The sequence below is a fragment of the Acomys russatus genome, chromosome 16, assembly GCF_903995435.1.
Source record: "Acomys russatus chromosome 16, mAcoRus1.1, whole genome shotgun sequence".
NCBI classification, from domain to species: domain Eukaryota; kingdom Metazoa; phylum Chordata; class Mammalia; order Rodentia; family Muridae; genus Acomys; species Acomys russatus.
Window position 1 is genome coordinate 32,385,026 of NC_067152.1, and position 24,167 is coordinate 32,409,192.

The 24,167-nt window shown below is 53.9% G+C and overlaps 1 protein-coding gene across 1 annotated transcript in view; it reads right to left on the minus strand.

Moving 5' to 3' along the window:
• Positions 1–24,167, minus strand: part of Scn4a (sodium voltage-gated channel alpha subunit 4) — a 36,078-nt gene that overhangs the window by 5,786 nt on the left and 6,125 nt on the right. Inside the window, exons 7-18 of the mRNA XM_051158902.1 lie at positions 23,945–24,008; positions 23,580–23,721; positions 20,901–21,110; positions 19,978–20,128; positions 17,796–18,034; positions 13,191–13,364; positions 11,703–12,059; positions 6,437–6,913; positions 4,397–4,532; positions 3,837–3,991; positions 1,970–2,143; positions 1,401–1,523 (exon numbers count right to left, since the gene is read on the minus strand). Coding sequence (XP_051014859.1) covers positions 1,401–1,523; positions 1,970–2,143; positions 3,837–3,991; positions 4,397–4,532; positions 6,437–6,913; positions 11,703–12,059; positions 13,191–13,364; positions 17,796–18,034; positions 19,978–20,128; positions 20,901–21,110; positions 23,580–23,721; positions 23,945–24,008 — 2,402 coding nt within the window. The remainder of the gene's footprint in view (positions 1–1,400; positions 1,524–1,969; positions 2,144–3,836; positions 3,992–4,396; positions 4,533–6,436; positions 6,914–11,702; positions 12,060–13,190; positions 13,365–17,795; positions 18,035–19,977; positions 20,129–20,900; positions 21,111–23,579; positions 23,722–23,944; positions 24,009–24,167) is intronic.

Consider the following 24,167-nt stretch of genomic DNA (forward strand, 5'->3'; position numbering starts at 1 on the left):
GGAAGGTCTAATCTTAGTTGGAGAGGGGTCTGCAGGGTATGTGTGTACAGGGGTAAAGGGTAGGGCTAGGTAGACCAGTACCACACTGGTCTTCTGGAAGGGCTCTCTGCTTGGCTGGAGCTATCAAAGCACGGCAAGAGTGCCAGGCTTCTCTGGAAGCTGCCAGGTCATGGGTCACAAAGCAGGAGACAAACACTGCTGTCTTAGCCCACCTCCACCCCCCTAGGAAACTCAGCCCACGTGACCCGGCTTGGCTCACTGAATCGGTGAGAGATAAAGGGCATAAAAAGAAGCCACTGAGGTCTGTAAAGCAACAGGATCTGGGGCCAGATTCCTGTCCCTTGGCAGCCCTGGCCATACATAGGCTTACCACACTGTTTTAGTCTTGGCTGAATGTGAGAACTGTTGCCCTAGCTGCCACTACTCTTCTTTTTATTTTCTTTTATTTTTCAGATAGGGGCTCATGTATCCTAGGCTGGACTTGAACTTGCTATGTAACTGAGGAAGACTTTGAGCTTCTGCCACTACCTCTTGAGTGCTGGGATTAGGGGTGTGTGTGCCACCACACCTAATGTATGAAGCTCAGGGGATTGTCGGGGGGCTCAGTGCATGCTAGGTGAACACGGTACCAACCGAGTCACACCCTAGCCTGATTGGTTCCCTTTTAAGTAAGGGCTGTTTCATGGCCTCTAGACAGTTAGTGGCAGGAGATGGGGTGCTGTGTTTCTCAAACCACTCAGTTGGCCATGAGCAGGTTGCTTCTCTCAGCAAGCAGAGGTCCCCAGCAGCAGGATTGGGGGCCCAGCCTTGGGTCAGCATTTTACATGAACTGGGGAGGAGGGCAGGACGCTTAGGCTAAGCCTGCCACTGCTCTAGAATGAGTCTTATTCCCAGCAGATTTCTTGTCATGGGTGGGGTGGCAGTGGGGGTAGGAGGGGGTGAAGAGGTGGGAGGGGTGGGAGAGACTCCCACTGATCTTGCCCAGGCCTTGTGTTCACCTGTCACTTCTGCTCTCACAGGCCTATGGGGATCTTTCCTAAAGTGCCCCTGAGCCCAAGGGCATGGCTTCATGCTGAAGAAGGGCAGGCTCAGTGGTGAAGCAGAGATATTTGTTCATTTGCTCATGCTTTCTTAGCCCTGGGGCCCCCAATCTGAGGTAGACCTTCCTCTTCTTGCCTCAAGCCTCCCAGGCCACTAAGGCAGCCTCTGCTGCCCTCTCGTGGTGGCAGAGATAAGTTAAGGGTGTGCTAGAGCTTGTGGTGGGAGCGGGGCTTCCTGGAGCTAGGTCCAACCATCAATACTTTGAGCCTTCTGCCTGCTGCAACTTGTAACCCAGACCCATGGGCCGTTGCTCCTCTCAACCCTGAGCCCTCCTCAGCACCCCCTCACCCAATACTCACCCTCATGCCCTCAAATCGGGACAGTGCCCTCAGAGGACGCAGGGCCCGCAGCGTGCGCAGAGATTTGATGGGCCCCAGCTCAGAGTAGCCCAGCCAGTTGGCCACCAGGCTGATGATGGAAACCTGCAAGAAGTGTGTGTTCAGGAGGTTGAGGGTCCCTCGCTTTCTTTCAGCCTGGGACACATACAAGGGGGGAATCCCAGTTTCTGTTTGTCTCCTGTAGACCCCCATCCCCGGTGGATACTGAGTATTCCTGTGGCCTCTAGCATCACCTCAATAATGCCACCCATGACAATAAACAGTAAGGACAGTACACATCTCCTGTGTGCCTATCAAAGAGCATATGAAAATCTTGCCTTACACTGGCAGGGATCATAAGGGCCGGGCCTGGGACACAGTGTTTGGGAAGCAAGAGACCAATCTCTAGGGAACAGTGCTGACCTGGGGGTCTGACTCTTTGTGTATTTGGATAGGTCCTAGTTCCCAGGGCCTGGGCTCTCTAAAGACCTTGACATCTGGCTGTGTGGCCAGACCCCAGGGTGGGGTGTGGGGGTGGGGGGATGACTCACGTCCACGATGAGGAAATCAAGCCAGCACCAAGCATTGGTGAAATACACCTTGAAGCCGTAGGCCACCCACTTCAGCAGCATCTCTACGATGAAGATGTAGGTGAAGACCTTGTCGGCGTACTCCAGGATGGTGCGGATGACTCGGCGCTGCTCAATGTAGATGTCCTCGAAGGCCTGGAGACATCAGTACAGCCCTCAACGGCCAGGGGCTCAGACGCCGGGCCAGCAACCTCTATTCCCCCATCCTGCCTGCTATTGCCGGTCCCCAGGGATCTCCGCTGGGAGGTAGATTGGGCTACCCCTGAGCATCTTCCATGCCCAGCCTATCATTGAGAGGGGCAAGCTTCCTGCTAGGGAAAGCATCTTAGTTCTCAACCATCCACTGGGAGGCCACAGTGATGCAGCTTCAGTCTTGTCCACCCCCATCTACCTCCTCCTTGGTTGAGGGGACTGGGGGCCCTATTCCTTACTTTAAGAAACTAATGCTGAGGCCGGGAGGTGGTGGCGGTGCACGCCTTTAATCCCAGCACTCGGGAGGCAGAGGCAGGTGGATTGCTGTGAGTTCGAGGCCAGCCTGGTCTATAGAGCGAGACCAGGACAGCCAAGGCTACACAGAGAAACCCTGTCTCGAAAAACCAAAAAAAAAAAAAAAAAGGAAAAAAAGAAAGAAAGAAAGAAAGAAAGAAAAAGAAACTAAACTAATGCTGTGGCATCTATTCACTTATAAGTGGATATTAGCCCAATGGAGATGTCATCTGAGAGACCACACCCAGCGGGGTATTGGGACAGTTCCTGGAAGTTGCAGTTGAACTCTGGGTGGAGTGCTGAGAGTCCTATGGAGGAGTCGGGGGGATGGAAGGACCCAGAGGGGTTAAAAGCTCCACAGGGAGACCATCAAACCCAACGGATCTGGACCCAGGGACCCTGCGCAAACCGACGCACCAACCAAGGACAGAGAACCTAGACCCCTGTTCAGATGCAGCCGGGCGGCAGCTCATTCTCCACTTGTGTGTGTAGGGCAGTGGGGATTGCCTCCGACATGAACTCTAGTGCCAGCGATTTGATCACTTCCCCTTGGTGGGGCGGCCTTGTGGGCCCACAGAGGAAGGGGATGCAGGTTATCCTGATGAGACCTGACAGGGTGTGGTCAGATGGTGGGGGAGGAGGGCCCTCCAGTCAGAAAACCATGGGAAGGTAATAGGGCAGAAGAGGGAGAAAGGGTGGGAATGGTAGGATATCAGTGAGGGGGTGACAATTGGGATGTAACCTGAATAAATCATGACAAATAAAAACGTGAAAGAAAGAAAGAAAGAAACTAATGCTGGGCTGGGGAGATGCCTCAGCTGTCGTGAAAGCAGGAGGATTGGAGGTCAGATTGCCAGACGTGAAACATGTTTGTCTATATATCCATATCTATACCATTTATCAAAGCTAGGGGGCAGTGGCAGCCTGACTGTAACCCCAGCACTCAGGAGACAGAGACAGGAAATCTGTGGAGCAAGATGGCTAGCCAGACTCCCCCAAACAGTGAGCCCCAAGTTCAGCGAGAATCGATGCCTCATTGCAAAAAGTGGAGAACAGCTGGGAAGACACCTACTGTCCACCTTGGGCCGGTACATGTGCGTGCGCGCGCGCACACACACACACACACACACACACACACACACACACACACACACACACACACACAGAGTTAATGCCTTCTAGAACATCTAGAAGCATAAACGAGTCCCTCACTAGATCCCCTGGGTTTGGCAGTGTCCTGTCTGCATCCATCCTTGGTACAAAAGGGTAGGAGCCTTAGGGAGCAAGGCAGCCTTTTGCTCCCACCCTGTCCTTGGGGGGCGGGGCGGGGCAGGGTACCTACCAGGGCTCCACTGCTGAGCAAGATCATGAAGACAATGAAGGTCTCAAACCAGTTGTGCTCGACAATCTTGAAGCAGGCCCTGCGCAGCGTCCACCACATTTTCCCCCGGCCCTGGGTGATGTCCACATAGAGGCAGGGGCAGCGCTGCACACAGGCTGGGAGGCAGGGCGGCACACGTCACCAGCCAATGGATGTCTCAGGATGTGCCTCTCCCCATCCCTTTGCCATGCTGCCTCCGGGGACTGGGGCCTCGCCTCCTCCCCACACCTGGCTCCATCTGTTCCTCATGGGGGGCTCAGGTACTCCCGCTACAGCCCATCCCACCCATGCATGACTGCTGCTATGACTGACACAGGAAGGGAAGATGCTTCACCAGCAAGCTCAGGACCCCAGCTGTCCCCATGGTCCTCCATCTCGTCCAACCTAGGCTCTGGCAAAAGTGCCCCTCGGCCTCGGGTTTTGGCTCCCCAGGTAAGACAAAGTGAGCAGAACCAAAGAAGAAAACCCTCTGTTTTCTCCTCGGGCCTGGGCGTGAGGCTGGTCCGCAGTTGTGTCCTCACCCTCAGTGAAGCATTCCTCAGGCAGCTCCCCCTCTGGGTTCTCCTCAGCCTGCTCCTCAGGGTCCTCTTCCGGAGGCTTGTAGTCAGCTGTGCTGCAGACGGAGGAGTTGCCATCGTAGAGGGGCTGTAGTGGCTTCTGTGGGGGGAACCACAGGGACCGTGACTCCTGGGTCCCAAGAGATCCCCTCTTTCTCCCAGTAGTAGGGTAGTATGTGAGACGGGGCGAAAGGAGAAGAGGGTAAAGGAGGCGCCATTCATTCATTCATTCATTCATTCACTCAGCCCTTGAAAACTACCACTGTACCCGGGGCAAAAGCTCCCTAGTGACAAAGATGTCCTCGATCCTGCCCTCTGGCACTGGTGAAACTTTGGAAAGCACAGTGAAAGAACGAGGAGGCTTGGTGGGGGCTCAGCCCAGGGGGTTCCTGGGAGGTGTGGACACATATGACAGGAAGGAGTCAGCAGAAGAAAAGAGGCCTGAAGGTGCTTTTCAGCGGGCAAGGATTAGAAATGGAGCCAAGATAGATCAGGGTTGCCACAGCTGCAGAAAGCAGGCACATGGTGACCCCAGAGTCCAAGCCTTCCCACCCCCAGGGTCTGTTTGGCTGAGAGATCCAGAAAGGATGGAAAACTTTTCCTCAGCCAAGGCTCCAGTGTGGCGCCAAGGGAATCTGATCGTGGTGGGGGTAGGGTGTGGGGGCTGGTGCTCTGGCCTGGCTAGGCCTCCTCCCCGCCTCCTGGTGCTGTCTCAGGCCAAATCCTCAGTGTGTGTGTGTATGTGTGTGTGTGTGTGTGTGTGTGTGTGTGTGTGTGTGTACGCAGGTGTTTGTGTGCATATGCATGCATGGGTATGTAAGTGCGTGCATGCGTGTATGTATGTGTGTGTGTACATGTGCATGCACATGGGTGTGTATGCATGCATGCAGGTTTGTGTGTGTATGGGTGCATTGCATATGCATGGGTGCGTGTGTGTACATGAAGGTGTGGTGTGTGTGTGTGTGAAGCTCTAGGGTACTAGTAATGAAAACCAAGAGTGGGCAGGTCTTTTTGCCAGTTGACAGAAAGGGAAACTGAGGCATGGAGCATTTTGTCCATAGGGGCATACAGCAGACTGCTGGCCTCACTCTTATATGTCAACTCCCAGGGTTGCCCTCTAAACTCTGCTTGCTCCTCAGCCCTCTTGCCTTCCCAGAGCCATGGCCCTACTGCTCTCCAGCTCCCCCTCCCCCTCTGGGTTCCTCATACTGAGGTCGAGGTTGGTGCTGTGTTTCCTGGGGTATTTATAGTACAGCAGGCACTCAAGCCTCTGGTGTGAGCTGGGGGCTGGGATAAGGAGTCAGGAGCTTTTAGGGCAAAGTTCACTAGGCTCGAGGACTCTGCCAGGCCCGGGCCTGAAGGGTGGCATGGGTAGTGTCCCTTGCTTCCATCATGTGTTAATTCTCAGAGTCCCTGACTCTGAGGATGACCAGTGCCTGCGTCTCCCAATTCCCATTGGGTTCTCTTACTCCTGTCCTCAGATCTTTGCCTTGGACCTGGTACCCTATTCTACACTAGGAAGACTGGAACAGCCCCAGAGGAGTTCTTTGTAGAAATAGATGCCTATGCCACTTTCAGTCAGCATGGGGGCCTCAGGGTTGCAGACCAGATCTGAACATATGTGCGGCAAAGGCTTGGCAGGGCTTCAAGCCCAGAGGATGTTTAAGAGAATCCTTGTCGGCCCCAGTAGTGGATCCGAAGTGCCACAGATGGGAGCATCTGTCCAAGAATGCCACCTGGTGGCAGGAAGGGCCCAGGTTGAGTTTTGGCCTGGCCAATTATAGCAATCCTGGTACCTACTCTAAGAGTCTCCATGACACCATGACAGAGAGCTGACCATATACGTGAGCCAACGCAACACAACATCACAGGGCAGGAACCTTTCACAGATGAAGGAGCTAAAGGGTCAGGAAGGTTTTATGACTCATCTAAAGTTAAACAAAGATGTAAAGCTGGGGTCTTACTGGCCCCCAGCCTCTGCGGCCAGACGCTCAACGAGCTCACCTTGATGTCCTCAGGCTCCGAGAATGTATCAGTCTCCTCTTCTGTGGGCATCTCCAGGTCAGACTCCTCAGAGGCAATCGGCACCTGGATGGTGAGGTAGGGGTTGTTGATGAAGTTGAGGTGGTCCAGCTCGATGCTGGAGCGGGGACCATCCGTCAGGCCCACGTGGTTCAGGATATGATTGTCCTTTACTTCCTTGTCCCCGTCTTCCGGGGGCGGCTCCTTCTTCTCATCCTCAGGAGCACTCTCCTCATTGTCCCCAGCACCCCCGGGCTCACCAAGGCTCAGCATTATGTCCTTGGGGCTCAGGATCTTGCCGTGCAACAGCCCCAGGAGGAAGGCTTTGGCAAAGCCGATGCCCCACTTGATGCGCCCGATGGCAATCTGCAGGTTATTCATCTCACCATCTTCATCCGACGCTGCCAGACTGTCAGCGCTGAAGGAACTCAGCAGGAGAGCCAGGAACAGATTCAGGACCTGGGAAGTGAGAGGCAGAGGGTTTCAAGCCAGCTCAGGTCTCGGGGATACCACTTTCATCCAGCGTAGGGTCCTCAAAACTATACAGTGAGACTGTCTCATTATTGTGCACTTAAAAGGATTCCAACTACCAGGCGTGGTGGTGCATCCCTTTAATCCCCGCGTTAGGGAGGCAGGTGGATCTCTGTGAGTTCAAGGCCAGCATGGTCTACACAGTGAGTTCTAAGTTCTAAGACAACCAGGGCTATGTAGAGAGACTTTGTCTCTAAAACAAACAAATACATAAATATAAAAGGATGTTCCTGGTGAGGTACTCATGGTTGTCAGTGGGAGGGAGGCTGCTAGTCCGTACTGAAGCTCACACCTGCTATAGCACCCTGCTGCTCAAAGCAGTGACAGGGTTTGTGGGGTACACTGGATGACAGAGGTCTTAAAGGTTAGCCTCTTCACGTCTTCTGTTTTATTTTCTAAGGACTACACACCAGCCGTGTGGCCTCAGGGAGCCAACAGCCTACTAGAAGCAGGCCTTTGATCATCAGACAAACCTAACACTGTGGATATAGGTGGAAATAGAAACTAGAAGATAAGCCGGGGGTGGTGGCGCAGGCCTTTAATCCCAGCGCTTGGGTAGGCAGAGGCAGGCAGATCTCTGTGAGTTCGAGGCCAGCCTGGTCTACAGAGGGAATCCTGGACAGCCAAGAGAAACCTTGTCTTGAAAAACCAAAAAAGAAAAAGAATCCCGAGTCCCAAAGAGACGGAATGATTTGTCGTAAGACGGGATAGCACGGCCAGGACTGGATCTCGGGTTTCTGGTGTCATTATACAACTTAGAGGGCACCATGCCTTTATGCTACAAGAAGAACTGTATCCTGGGAGGCTTGAAATATGGCGGCCCTTCCCTCTCACCAGTCCACCCGTCTTTGAACAACAGGATGAGGGTGAAGCTGTCTAGGGTGGGAGGTCACAGCATCTGCCTGACAAGGGCATAGCCAAGTTCTTACTCTCCTGGGCATGAGGGAGTAAGGGAGCTTATGTGTGAGAATCCACTGTCCCTGGCTGTCTTCATGTGTCCGCTGCCTGGCATGTCAGTGTCCTCCAAGGCCTTCTCGTCATTGTCTTAACTAGCGGGTTAATATGGTAGCTTTAAAAATTATATTAAAATCCTTTCCAGGGGAAATGTGCTCGGAGTCAGCACACCACGTCCCATAGCTTCCTGCCATTGCCCCCATCCATATTTTACTGGTCTTTCTTCTCCCTCTGGGGAGAGGACATCCAGTTGCCAGAAACACATCTGAGATGGGAATTAGCTGCTCTCTGGGTCAGCAGGGTTTGCACACGGCTCCTGCCTGAGACAGAAATAGACTCCTCAGGCAGTGGGGGGGAGGGGCAGAAGAGGGAAGGGATGTTCCCTTGGGGGGCTCTATGGGGTGGGGTACCCATGTTCTAGTCTCTTTTCCTTCTTCACAGTAAGCCAGAGGAAGTAATGAGGTGCCATAGATGCAGAGGGCATGAGAACTCATGAACTCTGGTGGGGTGCCCTGGTGCCCTCTGGCAGGCACCTGCTTCTCTGAGGACGGAGAGGGGTGAGAGGAGACGGTGCCCAAGGAAATGAGCACGCTGTCCTCATAGGCTGCTCCAAGCCCTCTGAGCATGAGCAATTTGGGAGAGTCACAGGGATGGGCTAGAAAAGAGTCAGGGTGTGTGTGTGTGTGTGTGTGTGTGTGTGTGTGTGTGTGTGTGTGTGTGTGTACGAGCAATTTGGGAGAGTCACAGGGATGGGCTAGAAAAGAGTCAGGCTGTCTGTGTGTGTGTGTGTGTGTGTGTGTGTGTGTGTGTGTGTGTGTGTGTGTGTGTGTAAAACAGTACATGGAGTCAGTGCAATGCCATGCCTGCAGATTCTGGAGCCAGACAACTTGGCTTCAGATATGTTATTGCTGAGCTTTTGCTTCCTGGTCTCTGAAATAGACACGTCAGTCCAGCCCTCCCAGGATGGTGGTGAGGACTGAGAAAATACCCAGACTGAGCGCAGGCCTCTGGGCAAATGCTGAACAAGTGCTGCTGACATCAAGGTTAGTGCGATCACTGCCACTCTTACGGGAGCTATGGTTACTAGAGCCATACTCCCAGGCTGTGGTCCTGGATTAGCATCTCAGGGCCTGGGTATCCCTGGGCAACCCTCCTGCAGTGTGGAGACAGTATTCCCTGCCTCACCTGGCTGGTGGAGGAGGGTTACTGCATGCTTTATTTAGGCTAATGGCTGCAGCCTCCCCGGGCCCCTCGCCCAAGGGGAGGTGGCTGGCGATTTTACTATGATAATCATTAACCTAAAACCACCCACCTCTAACATCAGACCTCCCTGAACTTAGGAGGGCACACATCACGGACACCTGTGCCTTCTAACTTTATTATCACCACCATTGGCACCATCGTTGTCCAGGTAGAAAACCAAGGAAAAAGAGGTTAAAACTATTGTGGGCCATGTACCAGGGACACAGTCCAGGGTGTAAAATGGCTCGCCACACAAGCCCAGCGACCTGAGATCCCACAGAGGAAACAGAGCCAATGCTTGAGTACCTGAGACAGGAGGATCTTGATTTCAAGAACAGCCACATTACATAGCAAGACCTTGCCTCAAAACAAAGCAAACAAAGCAATGCAAAATGTTCTTGACTGCTCCTGTACATAGGGAGAAATCTAGAACTCTCTCTCTCTCTCTCTCTCTCTCTCTCTCTCTCTCTCTCTCTCTCTCTCTGTGTGTGTGTATCTGTCTCTCTTGGGTTTTTTTGTTTTGTTGTTGTTGTTATTTTGTTTTGTTTTTGAGACAGGGTTTCTCTGTGTAGCTCTGGTTGTCCTGGACTCACTTTGTGGACCAAGCTGGCCTTGAACTCACAGTGATCCTCCTGTCTCTGCCTCCTGAGTGCTGGGATTAAAGGTGTCCACCACCACCGCCCGGCCTCTCTTGGTTTTTCAAAACAGGGTTTCTCTGTGTAACAGGCCTGGCTGTCCTGGATTTACTATGTAGACCAGGCTGGCCTCGAACTCACAGATATTCCCACTTCCTCTGTCTCCCAAGTGCTGGGATTAAAGACATGTGCCGCCACACCCGGCCTCACTCACAAACTTTTACTTCGAGCATGTCGCCCCTTGCCCCACACCAAATCCTGCCCCAAAGTTTGGCCTAGGAACCTCTTTCTCTCTACTCTCTCAGAACCCTCTCTCAGCCAGGCAGTGGTGACACATGCCTTTAATCCTAGCACTCAGGAGTCAGAGGCAGGTGGATCTCTGTGAGTTCAAGGCCAGTCTGGTCTACAAAGCAAGTTCCAGGACAGCTGGGACTGTTACACAGAGAGAGCCTGTCTCCAGAAACGAAACAAACACCAAAAATCGAACCCTCTCTCAGGAACTGCAGGCCTGATTTCTCTCCTGTAGCTGTCCCATGGTCTCCTCCAGCTGAGGTAACACCCCCTCCCCCATCGGCATCAGCCCCCAGCCAGAGCTCAGCGATATCTGAGAAGCACTAACAGATTCTGAGAAGCCTACAGATTCCTCCAGCCTTTGTGGGGACACACGGGCGGGCGTCTTCCACCCTCTGTTGCCCAGGGCAAGTTGGGCCACCACAGGGGCCAGCTGGGTGCAGCACTAAGGAGCCCTGAAGGGAGCGACCCAACCTCTGTCCCAAGAAGGGGAGGAATCGGACTGGCCCAGCAACAGAAATGCTGGCCGACTAGACCATGAGTTTGCCTCCGTCCTGCCTGCATTGCTTCCATATACAGCCCTCCACCCCCCCACTAAGCCCTGGGCGCACACCCAAATACAGTCTATAAGTACACACCTATACTCATGGCACTCAGGAATCTGAGGCAGGAGGATTGCTGAGCATTGTAAGCCAGTCTGGGTTATAAAAGTGAGTCTCAAAACCAAACAGTATCTCTGAACCAGGGACAATGACAGGATGTGGTATTCTTACTCTTGGTCCCCAGGGCTGGAGCCAGGAACCCGTTTTAAGAAACTCCTGCTGACTGGGAAGCATAACGTTTTGAAGCTCACTCATATAGAATTACCATTTCGGGAGGTGGGGCATGGAAGATAGGAAAAAAGAAAAAAATTTTTGTTTTCCTGAGACAGGGTTTATCTGTGTAGGCTTGGCTGTCCTGGACTCACTTTGTAGACCAGGCTGGCCTCAAACTCACAGCGATCCACCTGCCTCTGCCTCCCAAGTGCTGGGATTACAGGAGTGAGCCACCACACCCGGCTCATGGAAAACTTTTTAAAGTTAGATGTATTCCTTTTATTTTATGTATGTTTTGCCTGCTTGCGAGGGTATGCATGTGTACCACATGAGTACCCCTGGTGCCTGAGGAGGTCGGAAGAGGATGTAGATCCCCTGAAACGAGTTACGGATGGTTAGGAATTGGGGATGGGGAATTGAACCCAGTCCCTTTTAAAAGCAGCAACTGCTCTTAACCGCTGAGCCATCTCTCCAACCCCTACTATTTTTTGTCTGTTTGTTTTGAGATAGTCTTCCTATAGATCCTTGGCTGTCCTGGCATTCACTAAGTAACCCATGCTCTCTTTGAACTCCCAGAGACCCTCCAGTTCAGCTTCCTGAATGCTGGAATTATGGTGCCCACAACCATTAGGCCTGCCTAGTGAGATCTAAACACCAACAACTTTGTATAGCTGTACCTAGAACCAAGGGGCCCCTCAAATGAGAAAGAAGGGAAAACAGACATGCTTCATGTATTTCCCTGGGTAAGAGTCAGGAAGTTCCCAGGACAGCTTCACTTACCACCAGGTTGCCAATGACCATAACCATGAGGAAGACGGTGAGGCACATGGCCTGGCCAGCGACCTCCATGCAGTCCCACATGGTCTCGATCCATTCCCCACAGAGGATGCGGAAGACAATGAGGAAGGAGTGGAAAAAGTCATGCATGTGCCAGCGGGGCAGACTGCAGTCTGAGGCAATCTTACACACACACTCCTTATAGCTCTTGCCAAACAGCTGCATGCCCACCACGGCGAAGATGAAGACGATGATGGCTAGCACCAGGGTCAGGTTGCCCAGCGCGCCTACTGAGTTGCCAATGATTTTGATGAGCATGTTGAGCGTTGGCCATGACTTGGCCAGCTTGAAGACACGCAGCTGCCGGGCAGGGAGAATACAAGCATAAGATTTGGGGGCCACCAACCAACCCCAGGGAGCCCCGGGGAAAAACAGCAATATCCGGCAGTCTGAAAGCCCACCCTCCTGAGGAACAGGGCTTCTGTGTGCCTCTCTGTTGATGGGTACTTATGTCCTACTGCCTTCTGTTATCCATGTTTAAAAACACATCCTTAGCCATTGAATATAAAGTTCCAAGTATTTACAAGTGAGACTGTATACCAGAATTTCCTTTAATATATTTCCTTCAATAAAAGAAAATGAGACAAGAATCGCAGCATGTGTGGCTGATGAGCTGGCTCTGTGGTTAGGAGCACGTGCTGCTCATCCAGAGGACCCGAGTTCAGTTCCCAGCGCCCACATTTGGCAGTTCATTGCCAGACCTGTAACTCCAGTTCCAGGGGATCCAACATCCTTCCCTGGCCTCTCTGCAAGCACCCACAGCACAAACATATGGCATACAGACACACATATATAACATTGAAATTGTTTAAAAAAGATAAAATTGCGGTATGCTGCTGGGCAGTGGTGGCGCACGCCTTTAATCCCAGCACTCGGGAGGCAGAGGTAGACGGATCTCTGAGTTCAAGGCCAGCCTGGTCTACAAAGTGAGTCCAGGACAGCCAGGGCTAACACAGAGAAACCCTGTCTCGAGAAACAACAACAACAACAACAAACAACAAAAACAAAGAAAATAAAATTACAGTATACTGATGGCTTTTGGGGGTGGGTTACAGATACCCAAGGAGCTATTATATTTTGGCTCCACTTTTTGTTTGCATGAAAATTCCCATAATAAAGTAAAAAAAGGGGGGGTGGGGAGTAAACTTCTAGGGATAGAGAAAAATAGTGATTCTTAAGCCCTGAAGTCCTTACTAACAGTCCTTCAGGCCGCACATGGGGCAGAAGTCCAAGGTCATCTAATGTCAATTCCCAGGGCCATCGTTTTGGTGCCTGACCCCAGCCCTACATAAAAGGAAGGATCCTTTTTCTCCTAGTTTACGGGTATAGACTCTGAGGGTCAAATGACATGCATGGGGCAGCCGAGTTCTCTGCCTTCTGGCCCCTTAGGGTATTTTCTCCCATCCCCGCCAGCCCCTGGGTCTTGGGTACCAGACGGAAGGAGCGGAGGACTGACAGCCCCTGCACGTTGGCCAGGCCCAGCTCCACCAGGCTGAGGGTGACGATGAAGCTGTCAAAGATGTTCCAGCCCTGTTGGAAATACTCATAGGGGTCCATGGCGATCAGCTTCAGCACCATCTCTGCCGTGAAAATGCCTGTGAAGACCTGAGGGGCGAGACACAGGATCCCTGTCACAGAGCCGCATGAGAACTGGGCCTTGGGAGGTTCTCCCTCCCCTACCTCCTGGCAGAGGCCTTGGGCACTGAAGGGCAGGGGTAGGGAGTGGGACCTGTGGCCCATGTGTGTGTGTACATGTGAGTGACAGATACAAAGGTCATGCCATATGCATAGGTGGGTACAACACAGACCCATTCTTGTCTACTCTGACCTTGTGACCACAGTCACGTCATTAACTTCTTGGGTCTTCGATCTGATCAAATGTTCAACATTCATGAAGTGCTACTCACGTTATGCACACTGACCTCACTGACACGCTTTTCTCTATAAAACAACTGAGCTCAGAGATGTGCATCCCAACGCCCCTACATGACACTCGGTCCCTGGGGTTCTCAGCTCAGGATTCCGCCTCTGTGCTCCAAACCTCCCTACTGAGTACAGCCCCAAGACCTAGCAAACTTTCCCTTTTTTCCTTTTGAAGCATGTATCACGTAGCCCAGGCTGGCCTCACTCACTAGGTAGCAGAGGAGGACCTTGAACTTCTGATGCTCCTGCCTCAGCATTGCAAGCATATGCTGTCATGCCTTGCTTTATTCAGCGCTAGGAAAGGAGCCTAGGAAGGCTTGCTCTTTTTTGTTTTGTTTTGTTTTGTTTTGTTTTTTTGAGACAGGGGTTCTCTGTGTAGCCTTGGCTGTCCTGGACTCCTTTTGTAGACCGGCTGGCCTTGAACTCACAGCGATCCGCCTGCCTCTGCCTCCTGAGTGCTGGGATTAAAGGCATGCGCCACCATGCCTGGCCTGGAAGGCTTGCTCTTAAGGGAAGCACTCTGTCAACTGAGCCATGCACTTAGCCACCCAGCCAGCTTTGGTGGGTGCGGGATCTTGGGCAGGGACTAAAAGGGACAAAACCAGTAAAAAGATCAGATCTGCCTCTTCAATCCCAGAACAGGCACCTGAGGACCCCACTGCCCCTTAGAGAGGGCATGGCCCTGCGTCCTACCAGGCACCACCAGCTGCTCTGGGTCCACAGCCTGACTAGATGCACACTGGGTTCCTCCTAGGAGCACGTGTCCAGTCAGCAGCACAGTGTGGACAGAGGGTGAGCAGGCAGACAGGCCCTGCCCATCACACACACACACACACACACACACACACACACACACACCCTGGCAGCCCTGGAGCACACTCTCGCTTCTCTTGCCCAGCCTGGCCATGGCTGTTTCACAAGATAGACATATCTTGAAGGCTGGGGATTTTTTTATGCCTCCTACCCAGTCCTGCTCCTACTCTCCCTCATATCCTATTCTGTGAATCTGCCTCTCCTTGGAGGACAGGGGGACCTCTTGCCCATTTGTCTTGGCTGAGGTAGGGTGGGGTTGTGGTGGGTGGGGTGGGGTTGTGGTAGGTAGGACGGGACAGGACTGAAAAGCTGATTGGGAAGGGTGGGGCACGAGGGAGCAGGGCTAGAGTAGGCGGCAGCAGTGGCTTTTCCCTTTGTCTGGCTCCACTGGGCCAGGCAATGAGGTGCTAATGCTCCTAATGGACACAGATAAGCAGTCGGATCAGAGCATGTCAACAATAGCTGAGCAGCAAAGGGCTGGAGAGAGAGTAGCCTGGTGAGGCCTCTGGGGCGAGGACTGATGCAGACCCCCCTTGCATTGGATGTCTCTGGCTATGCGCTCCTGCCCTCGGGTCCCTTGGTCTCTTTTAGGCTTGTGACAGTCTGTGAAAGTTGAGCAGCTTGTTACCTAGCCCTGCTCATTTCCACACACCTCGACTCCCTGAACCCCAATTCCAGGAGGTGGCCTGGATCCAGACCTCGGGGGGAGCCCTGGTCTCAGCTCAGCCAATTCTCCTTTGTTGCCAAATACTTTGAAGTTCAATTACCACAGTCCCCAGAGCGCTGTGTGTATGTGTCTCCCCTGTACAGCCTGAGTCCCCAGAGCACTGTGTGTGCCTCCCCCTGTACAGCGTGAGTCCCCAGAGCGCTGTGTGTGCCTCCCCTGTACAGCATGAGTCCCCAGAGCACTGTGTGTGCCTCCCCCTGTACAGCGAGAGTCCCCAGAGCGCTGTGTGTGCCTCCCCTGTACAGCGTGAGTCCCCAGAGCACTGCGTGTGCCTCCCCCTGTACAGCGTGAGTCCCCAGAGCACTGTGTGTGCCTCCCCCTGTACAGCGAGAGTCCCCAGAACGCTGTGTGTGCCTCCCCCTGTACAGCGAGAGTCCCCAGAGCGCTGCGTGTGCCTCCCCTGTACAGCATGAGTCCCCAGAACGCTGTGTGTGCCTCCCCCTGTACAGCGTGAGTCCCCAGAGCACTGCGTGTGCCTCCCCTGTACAGCATGAGTCCCCAGAACGCTGTGTGTGCCTCCCCCTGTACAGCGTGAGTCCCCAGAACGCTGTGTGTGCCTCCCCTGTACAGCATGAGTCCCCAGAACGCTGTGTGTGCCTCCCCCTGTACAGCTTGAGTCCCCAGAGCGCTGTGTGTGCCTCCCCTGTACAGCATGAGTCCCCAGAACGCTGTGTGTGCCTCCCCCTGTACAGCGTGAGTCCCCAGAGCACTGCGTGTGCCTCCCCTGTACAGCATGAGTCCCCAGAGCGCTGTGTGTGCCTCCCCCTGTACAGCGTGAGTCCCCAGAGCGCTGCGTGTGCCTCCCCTGTACAGCATGAGTCCCCAGAGCGCTGTGTGTGCCTCCCCCTGTACAGCGTGAGTCCCCAGAGCGCTGCGTGTGCCTCCCCTGTACAGCATGAGTCCCCAGAACGCTGTGTGTGCCTCCCCCTGTACAGCGTGAGTCCCCAGAGCACTGCGTGTGCCTCCCCTGTACAGCATGAGTCCCCAGAGCGCTGTGTGTGCCTCCCCCTGTACAGCGTGAGTCCCCAGAGCGCTGCGTGTGCCTCCCTGTACAGCATGAGTCCCCAGAGCGCTGTGTGTGCCTCCCCCTGTACAGCGTGAGTCCCCAGAGCACTGCGTGTGCCTCCCCTGTACAGCGAGAGTCCCCAGAGCGCTGTGTGTGCCTCCCCTGTACAGCGAGAGTCCCCAGAGCGCTGTGTGTGCCTCCCCTGTACAGCGTGAGTCCCCAGAGCGCTGTGTGTGCCTCCCCTGTACAGCGTGAGTCCCCAGAGCACTGCGTGTGCCTCCCCTGTACAGCGAGAGTCCCCAGAGCGCTGTGTGTGCCTCCCCTGTACAGCATGAGTCCCCAGAGCGCTGTGTGTGCCTCCCCCTGTACAGCGTGAGTCCCCAGAGCGCTGCGTGTGCCTCCCCTGTACAGCGAGAGTCCCCAGAGCGCTGTGTGTGCCTCCCCTGTACAGCGTGAGTCCCCAGAACGCTGTGTGTGCCTCCCCCTGTACAGCGTGAGTCCCCAGAGCGCTGCGTGTGCCTCCCCTGTACAGCGTGAGTCCCCAGAGCACTGCGTGTGCCTCCCCTGTACAGCGAGAGTCCCCAGAGCGCTGTGTGTGCCTCCCCTGTACAGCGTGAGTCCCCAGAGCACTGCGTGTGCCTCCCCTGTACAGCATGAGTCCCCAGAACGCTGTGTGTGCCTCCCCCTGTACAGCGTGAGTCCCCAGAGCACTGCGTGTGCCTCCCCTGTACAGCGAGAGTCCCCAGAGCGCTGTGTGTGCCTCCCCTGTACAGCATGAGTCCCCAGAGCGCTGTGTGTGCCTCCCCCTGTACAGCGTGAGTCCCCAGAGCACTGCGTGTGCCTCCCCTGTACAGCGAGAGTCCCCAGAGCGCTGTGTGTGCCTCCCCTGTACAGCGTGAGTCCCCAGAACGCTGTGTGTGCCTCCCCCTGTACAGCGTGAGTCCCCAGAGCGCTGCGTGTGCCTCCCCTGTACAGCGTGAGTCCCCAGAGCACTGCGTGTGCCTCCCCTGTACAGCGAGAGTCCCCAGAGCGCTGTGTGTGCCTCCCCTGTACAGCGTGAGTCCCCAGAGCACTGCGTGTGCCTCCCCTGTACAGCATGAGTCCCCAGAACGCTGTGTGTGCCTCCCCCTGTACAGCGTGAGTCCCCAGAGCACTGCGTGTGCCTCCCCTGTACAGCGAGAGTCCCCAGAGCGCTGTGTGTGCCTCCCCTGTACAGCATGAGTCCCCAGAGCACTGCGTGTGCCTCCCCTGTACAGCATGAGTCCCCAGAACGCTGTGTGTGCCTCCCCCTGTACAGCGTGAGTCCCCAGAGCACTGCGTGTGCCTCCCCTGTACAGCGAGAGTCCCCAGAGCGCTGCGTGTGCCTCCCCCTGTACAGCATGAGTCCCCAGAGCGCTGTGTGTGCCTCCCCTGTACAGCGTGAGTCCCCAGAGCACTGCGTGTGCCTCCCCTGTACAGCTCACGCCACACATCCCTGCGTGTCCTATGTTTCCACCCAGCCCAGGCAGCCCCACATCTCTGTCCTGTCCTTCGGATGAACCGCCCTCTCCTTCCGTGCCTTCCTTACCAGGTTGCCCACAGAGAGCACATGATCAAAGTGTTCAGTCATGGGGTAGTGCTCCATAGCCATGAACAGCGTGTTGAGCACGATGCAGATGGTGATGCCCAGGTCCACGAAGGGGTCCATGACGATCAGGTGGATCACGTGCTTGAACTTCACCCACGGGGTACAGCAGTTCCAGATGAGCACTTTGTGTGCACACTTGTACCACCACGGTGGGCACTTCTGGTGGGCCTCTTCCAGCTCTGGAGACCGGGTGGTAACGGGTTGTCTGGTGAAGAGTCTCGGCCTGGCTTGGCTCCATCTTTGCTTCTCCTCCCACGCCCCACCCTTTAGCGCTCCACATCTCCACACTCCAACCAACCACTCAAAAAGGCTTCTCTGTCCTCGTCCCCATAGAGTCCACCTCAAAGGACAGCGTCCTTCAAAACTCTTCTCCGCCTACCCTCTCAAGAAGGCCTTCTTTAGCCCCACCCACCCCCAACACTTCACCCTCAGGACCAGCCCCATCAAAATCTCACCCAGAAGCCTCATCCTTCCAAGCCCTGCTCCCCAAGAGCCCCTCAGGACACATCTCCTAGCCAGGCAGTGGTGGCACACGTCTTTAATCCCAGCACTCTGGAGGCAGAGGCAGGCAGATCTCTGTGAGTTCAAGGCCAGCCTGGTCTACAAAGAGAATCCAGGACAGCCAAGGCTACACAGAAAAACAAAACAAACAAACAAAAAAAAAAAAAAAAAAAAAAAGGACACATCTTCATAGTAAACCCCTCGCTAGTGCTCTGCTTTGAGCCCTACCATATTGCTGCACCCCCACAATGCCCTCCCCTCGTGAGCTGGAGCTGAGCTATTAGCCATTCTCTCCGGTTGGGATTCTGTCAGGGAAGAGAGATACCCTAGCCGCTGCTTGGGTTCTAGAGTCTTTGGGAGCACTGAGAGTCTACTTTAGGGGAGCCAGTGACCAGTGCTGCTGGTCAGAGTTCCTGAAGGTCTTCTTTCCCTGCTGCTGGTAACCTAGGTCCCTCCAGACTGTCCCTGGGCATGTCTTAATCAACTTTCTGGAAACCCCTATTCTTGCCATCCGCAAGCTGTAGGGTCTATGGGATGGGGCCATTCCTCCACCTGGTCTCAGCGGCCTATGGGTGCAACCTCCTTTTAGGCAGGCTCTCCAGTACTTACCACTGGAAACTGAAGAGGTAAACACTATTGGCTCTACCTATTTCACAGGTGAAAGAGACTAGGATGGGTGGCAGGTCCTTGGAGACCCTGGGTCGGTCTGGGGTCCCACTGAGGAGTGAGGAAAGTGAACCCTTTCTAGGCTGTCTCAGGCTAGTCTGCCTGGGCTACTGTAGTTGCCGCAGGGTCTGAGATGTGATGCCTGAGAAGGAGGCCGCAGCTGAAACAGAGGCAGGAAACTTTGTGAACCAGCTCTGCCCAGGTTTCCCTGGTAGGGCACAGTTGCCTGAACGCAGAGTGTAAGGTCAGGTAAGACGGACCTCTTTAAAGGTTTATAGAGTCCTGAGGAACCCCAGACTCTGCTTTCAGCACAGGGCAAGCCCTGGGGAGCAACTGGGTACCTTCCATGGGTCAGGGATTTTTATTTTCCTCCTAGCCTCCTTCTCTTTTCACTTCCTTCCTTCATCCATATCTCTGTTGCTCCTTTCTTCTTCCCCCACCTTGCTCTTCTCTCATCACACCCATCTCTTTCCCTCTGTTCAGTAATCTGCTCTACCCATCATCTACTTTGCTTCTGTCCACCTTTCCTTGTTACTGATTTTTGATTTTCCGCCTGAGACCTGAGGGTGGGTACCACAGGACTGGTGGGGAGTCTGTGATGCTACCTGGAGGATTTGACCATTGACCTTTAACCTTTACCCAGGAAACACTGGAGTAGTTTCCGGAACACCAGACCTTCCTGGTTAGTATTATTAGCCTGTCCTTCCCTATTGTCTTGGCAGCCCCCAGAGCCCTCCCGGAAGCCCCTACTTCCCGCAATGGCCTGGCCTTGCAGCCAGAAATGGGCCAGGTCGACAGGACTATATTTATCCCAGCTTATTTCTTTGGTGTCAATATTAAGTTACTGCCCTCTTGTAGCTGGGTCCAAGCAGGCCCCACCCTGCACCCCAGGAAGATGAGAGGCCCGGTGGGCAGCATAGGCAGAGTAGGAGGGGGTGGGGCACAGGGCACTTACCCTCCATAGCATCAGAGACAGCACTGTCTGCGCTGCAGCTTGGCCGCGGGGGCCCCTTCTCCCCAGATGTATCCAGACTGCCATTGCAGTCTTTGTTGTGGCCTGGGTCCCCATCTGACTCCCCGCCTTCCAGAGCCTGGGCGGCCTTAGCCTATAAGCCAGCAAGGATGGTGAGTGAGAAATTTGCCTCTGAGCCAGGGGTGTGAGTGCACTGACTCACAGAAATGCTTACTGAGCCTCTTGGATGACAGGTCCTTTTCTTCTCTCTCTCTCTCTCTCTCTCTCTCTCTCTCTCTCTCTCTCTCTCTTTGAGACAGGGTCTCTCTGTGTAGCCTTGGCTATCTAGACTTGCTCTATAGACCAGGCTGGCCTCGAACTCACAGCGATCCGCCTGCTTCTACCTTCCCGGTGCTGGGGTTAAAGGCGTGTGCCACCACTGCCCAGCTCCTTTTCTTAGCTGATGTCAAATCTAGCGCAGGTAGGAAAGGAGCAGCTCTCAGTGGCAATTGTGTGACAGCGTGGGGACAAGGTGGCCAAGGACCCTTTACCCTGAAGATCCTCAACCCTGCTGGGCCCTATACTTCATACATGTATAAAAAAGAGGGAAGTGGCTCCAAATCCAACTCTGGGTGCCGCCGCCTCTGCCTCAACATGGACCCTGAAAGCACAAACCCGTGGACCTTTAACCCAGAGGTAACGGCACATTTCACTGTTCCAAACTCCTTGCTGTGCGACAGGGAAACAGAGGTACCCCTCCCATCGAAGCTCCCAACCTGGGACTTCCTGCTCCCTTTGCCCCATAGCCCCTCCCTCTTGCCCCTCCTCCTCCCAACGTCCCTGTTATAAGCCAAGAGTTAAGCAGTCTAGGCCAGTGGCAGGAAGACCCTTGGGGCCCCACCCCAAACTTCTGTCAAGATCCACACCTTTTCCAACTCCTCCTGGTGTTTTTTGTATTTTTCAAGCATCTGTTGAAACTCCTCCTCTTTCTCCTGGTCCTCAGCCAGGGTGGCTTCATTCTGCTCAGCGTACGCCATGGCCACCACCGCCAGGATCAGATTGATGAGGTAGAAGGAACCCAGGAAGATGATGACCACGAAGAAGATCATGTAGGTCTTGCCAGCCGCTCGGAGGGTCTGGGGAGGAGGGGAGGAGGAGGAGGGGTCTCACCGTCTCCCCGGGGCCCTTCTACATCATTGATGCTTAGGTGAGTAAGCAGACAAGGAGTCCCTCACAGAGCCTGGGGATTTGGGGGCCTCAGAGACAAGGTACGACCATCCTCAGCAACTAAGCCATATTCTGGGGAACTTCAAAATACACGTGAGTGACCCAGGCATTCCAGTGTCCCAGGTCAGAGCTGTGGGGAGTCCACATAGCCACCCGAGATCAGAAAACCAGGATGGACAAACAGCAACCAGGCCTCAAAACCTGGCTTTGCCATAGAGCCTGGTACCTAGTAAACATTCAACAAATAGTAAGTAGACCTATGATTAGTGTTATTATTAATCTTGTTAAAAAACACTGCCTAAGCCGGGCATGGTGGTACACGCCTTTAAGCCCAGCACTCTGGAGGCAGAGGCAGGCAGATTGCTACGAGTTCGAGGCTAGCCTGGTATCCAAAGCGAGTCCAGGACAGCCAAGGCTCCACAGAGAAACCCTGTCTTGAAAAACCAAAACCAAAACCAAAACCAAAACCAACCAAACAAAAACAAAATAAAAAACAACCACCCAAAACACACTGCCTAAGATCAGAAGACGCTGCCATCCATTCTCAGCCTGCCCGCCATACAGTCAACGTCAAGTGCGGGTGTTCCTTGGTACCCTGGGAGTGGAATTGGCTCCTTGGATACCAAGACCTGCAGATGTCATGCCCTTTCCGGGAAAGGGTGTGGTGTTTTCATCTACCTTAGGTACAGGCCCCCCCCCCCTTCTAATCGTCTCTAGATGACCCATGGATCTAATACAATGTCAGTGCTATGCACACAGTTGCTGGGCTTTCTAAATTATGGAACAAAGATCTCTCCCCCATAGGATGTTTGTATGTGTCCTCTAAACACGAGTCTTCAGTATAGGCACAATTTTTCCTTTTAAAAGACTTTTCAAAAAAAAAAAAAAAAAAAAAAAAAAAAATAGCCGGGCGTGGTGGCGCACGCCTTTAATCCCAGCACTCGGGAGGCAGAGGCAGGCGAATCGCTGTGAGTTCGAGGCCAGCCTGGTCTACAAAGTGAGTCCAGGATGGCCAAGGCTACACAGAGAGACCCTGTCTCGAAAAACCAAAAAAAAAAAAAAAAAAAAAAAAAAAAAAAAGACTTTTCTTTGTCTCTGGCTTACACATTACTGGGAACTGAACCAGGACCTGGTAGGTAAGTACTCCACCACTGAGCTACATACCCAGCCTTCCCCCCTCCCCCAGCCCCCCCCCCAGGACCTGGTAGGTAAGTACTCCACCACTGAGCTACATACCCAGCCTCCCCCCTCCCCCAGCCCCCCCAGGACCTGGTAGGTAAGTACTCCACCACTGAGCTACATACCCAGCCTTCCCCGCTCCCCCAGCCCCCCAGGACCTGGTAGGTAAGTACTCTACCACTGAGCTACATACCCAGCCTTCCCCCCTCCCCCCCCCCCCCCCCCCAGGACCTGGTAGGTAAGTACCTCCACCACTGAGCTACATACCCAGCCTTCCCCCCTCCCCCAGCCTCCCCCTTCCCTCGAGACAGGATTTCTCTGTATAGTCCTGGCTATCCTGAAACTTGCTTTGTAGACTGGGCTGGCCTCGAACTAAGAGATCGACCTGCCTCTGCCTCTGTCTCCCAAGTGCTGGGATTAAAGGTGTGTGCCACCACTACCCACTCCACTTTTTGTTTGTTTGTTTTTGTTTTGTTTTGTTTTGTTGAGACAGGGTTTCTCTGTGTTATCTTGGCTGTCCTGAACTCGATTTGTAGACCAGGCTAGCCTTGAAGTCACAGTGCTCTGCCTGCCTCTGCCCCCCCAAGTGCTGAGATTAAAGGTGTATGCGACCATGTCTGGCTGCACTCCACTTTTTTGCTCCTTTCTTTCTTTTTTGTTTTGTTTTGTTTTTGTTTTTGTTTTGAGATAGGATTTCTCTGTGTAGCCTTGATTGGCCTGGACTCATTTTGTAGACCAGGCTGGCCTTGAACTCACAGAGATCTGCCTGCCTCTGCCTCCTGAGTGCTGGGATTACAGGCACGCGCCACCGCACCAGGCCCTACTCTATTTTTTTAAAAAGCGTTTTCCATCTGTAGTTGGTTGAACCTACAGAGGTGGAGCCCACAGACATGGAGGGCCAACTATCATTGTGTGGAGGCAGAATTTGATTTTCCTGGCTGTCCTATTTGTTTCTCTGAGGCTTAGAGACTCCTGGGCCCAGAGCCTCAGCTCAAAAAGTGACAATGGAGAAGGAAAAGGGACGGTTGTTGGCCTCTCACCAGGTGTCCCACAGGGGCACCGAGGGAGCCCCCGAGAGGAGATGGTGCAGAGGGGGGGGGTGTCTGACCATCATGGGTGGGCTCTGTGTGGCTCTGAGGGGCAGTGGCATGGGGGGGTATGTCTGTGGGGCAAAGGGGCAGAGTCAGGGGCAGCTATACCAGCTGGAAAAGGTTCTCCCAGTAGTCCTGTGTCATGAGACGGAAGAGAGCCAGGAAGGCCCAGCTGAAGGTGTCGTAGCTAGTGTAGCCATAGTTGGGGTTCCGCCCAGCCTTCATGCATTCGTAACCTTCGGGGCAGTGCCTGGTAGTAAAAAGTGGGGAGGGGGGCTGGCTTAGGGAGGGAAGAGAGCTAGGACAGATGGAGGACTGTTGGGGGGGGGGCAACCCCTGGTTCTCCATATGTCCTCCAAGATGTCTGCCCTGGCCCACTAGTTCCCTTACATTCCTATCCACCCCAGACCCCTGTCCCTAATGAACACCCATTTCCCAGAATACCTGGGCTACACCATTGATCCACAACTCACCCAGCGTCACTGCTATTCCCACAGAGCAGGGCATCATTGGAGCCCTCCAAAAAGTAGAAGTTCCCTTTGGAAATGAGAGGCCACAAAGAAGACATGTTACCGCACAGATGCACAGTAAACACACGTACACATCAGACACCAGTGGAAGGATCTGTGCACCCAAAGAGTATGAACAGATACACACTGACTCCTATCCCCCATCTTTTAAGAATGGTTCCAAACT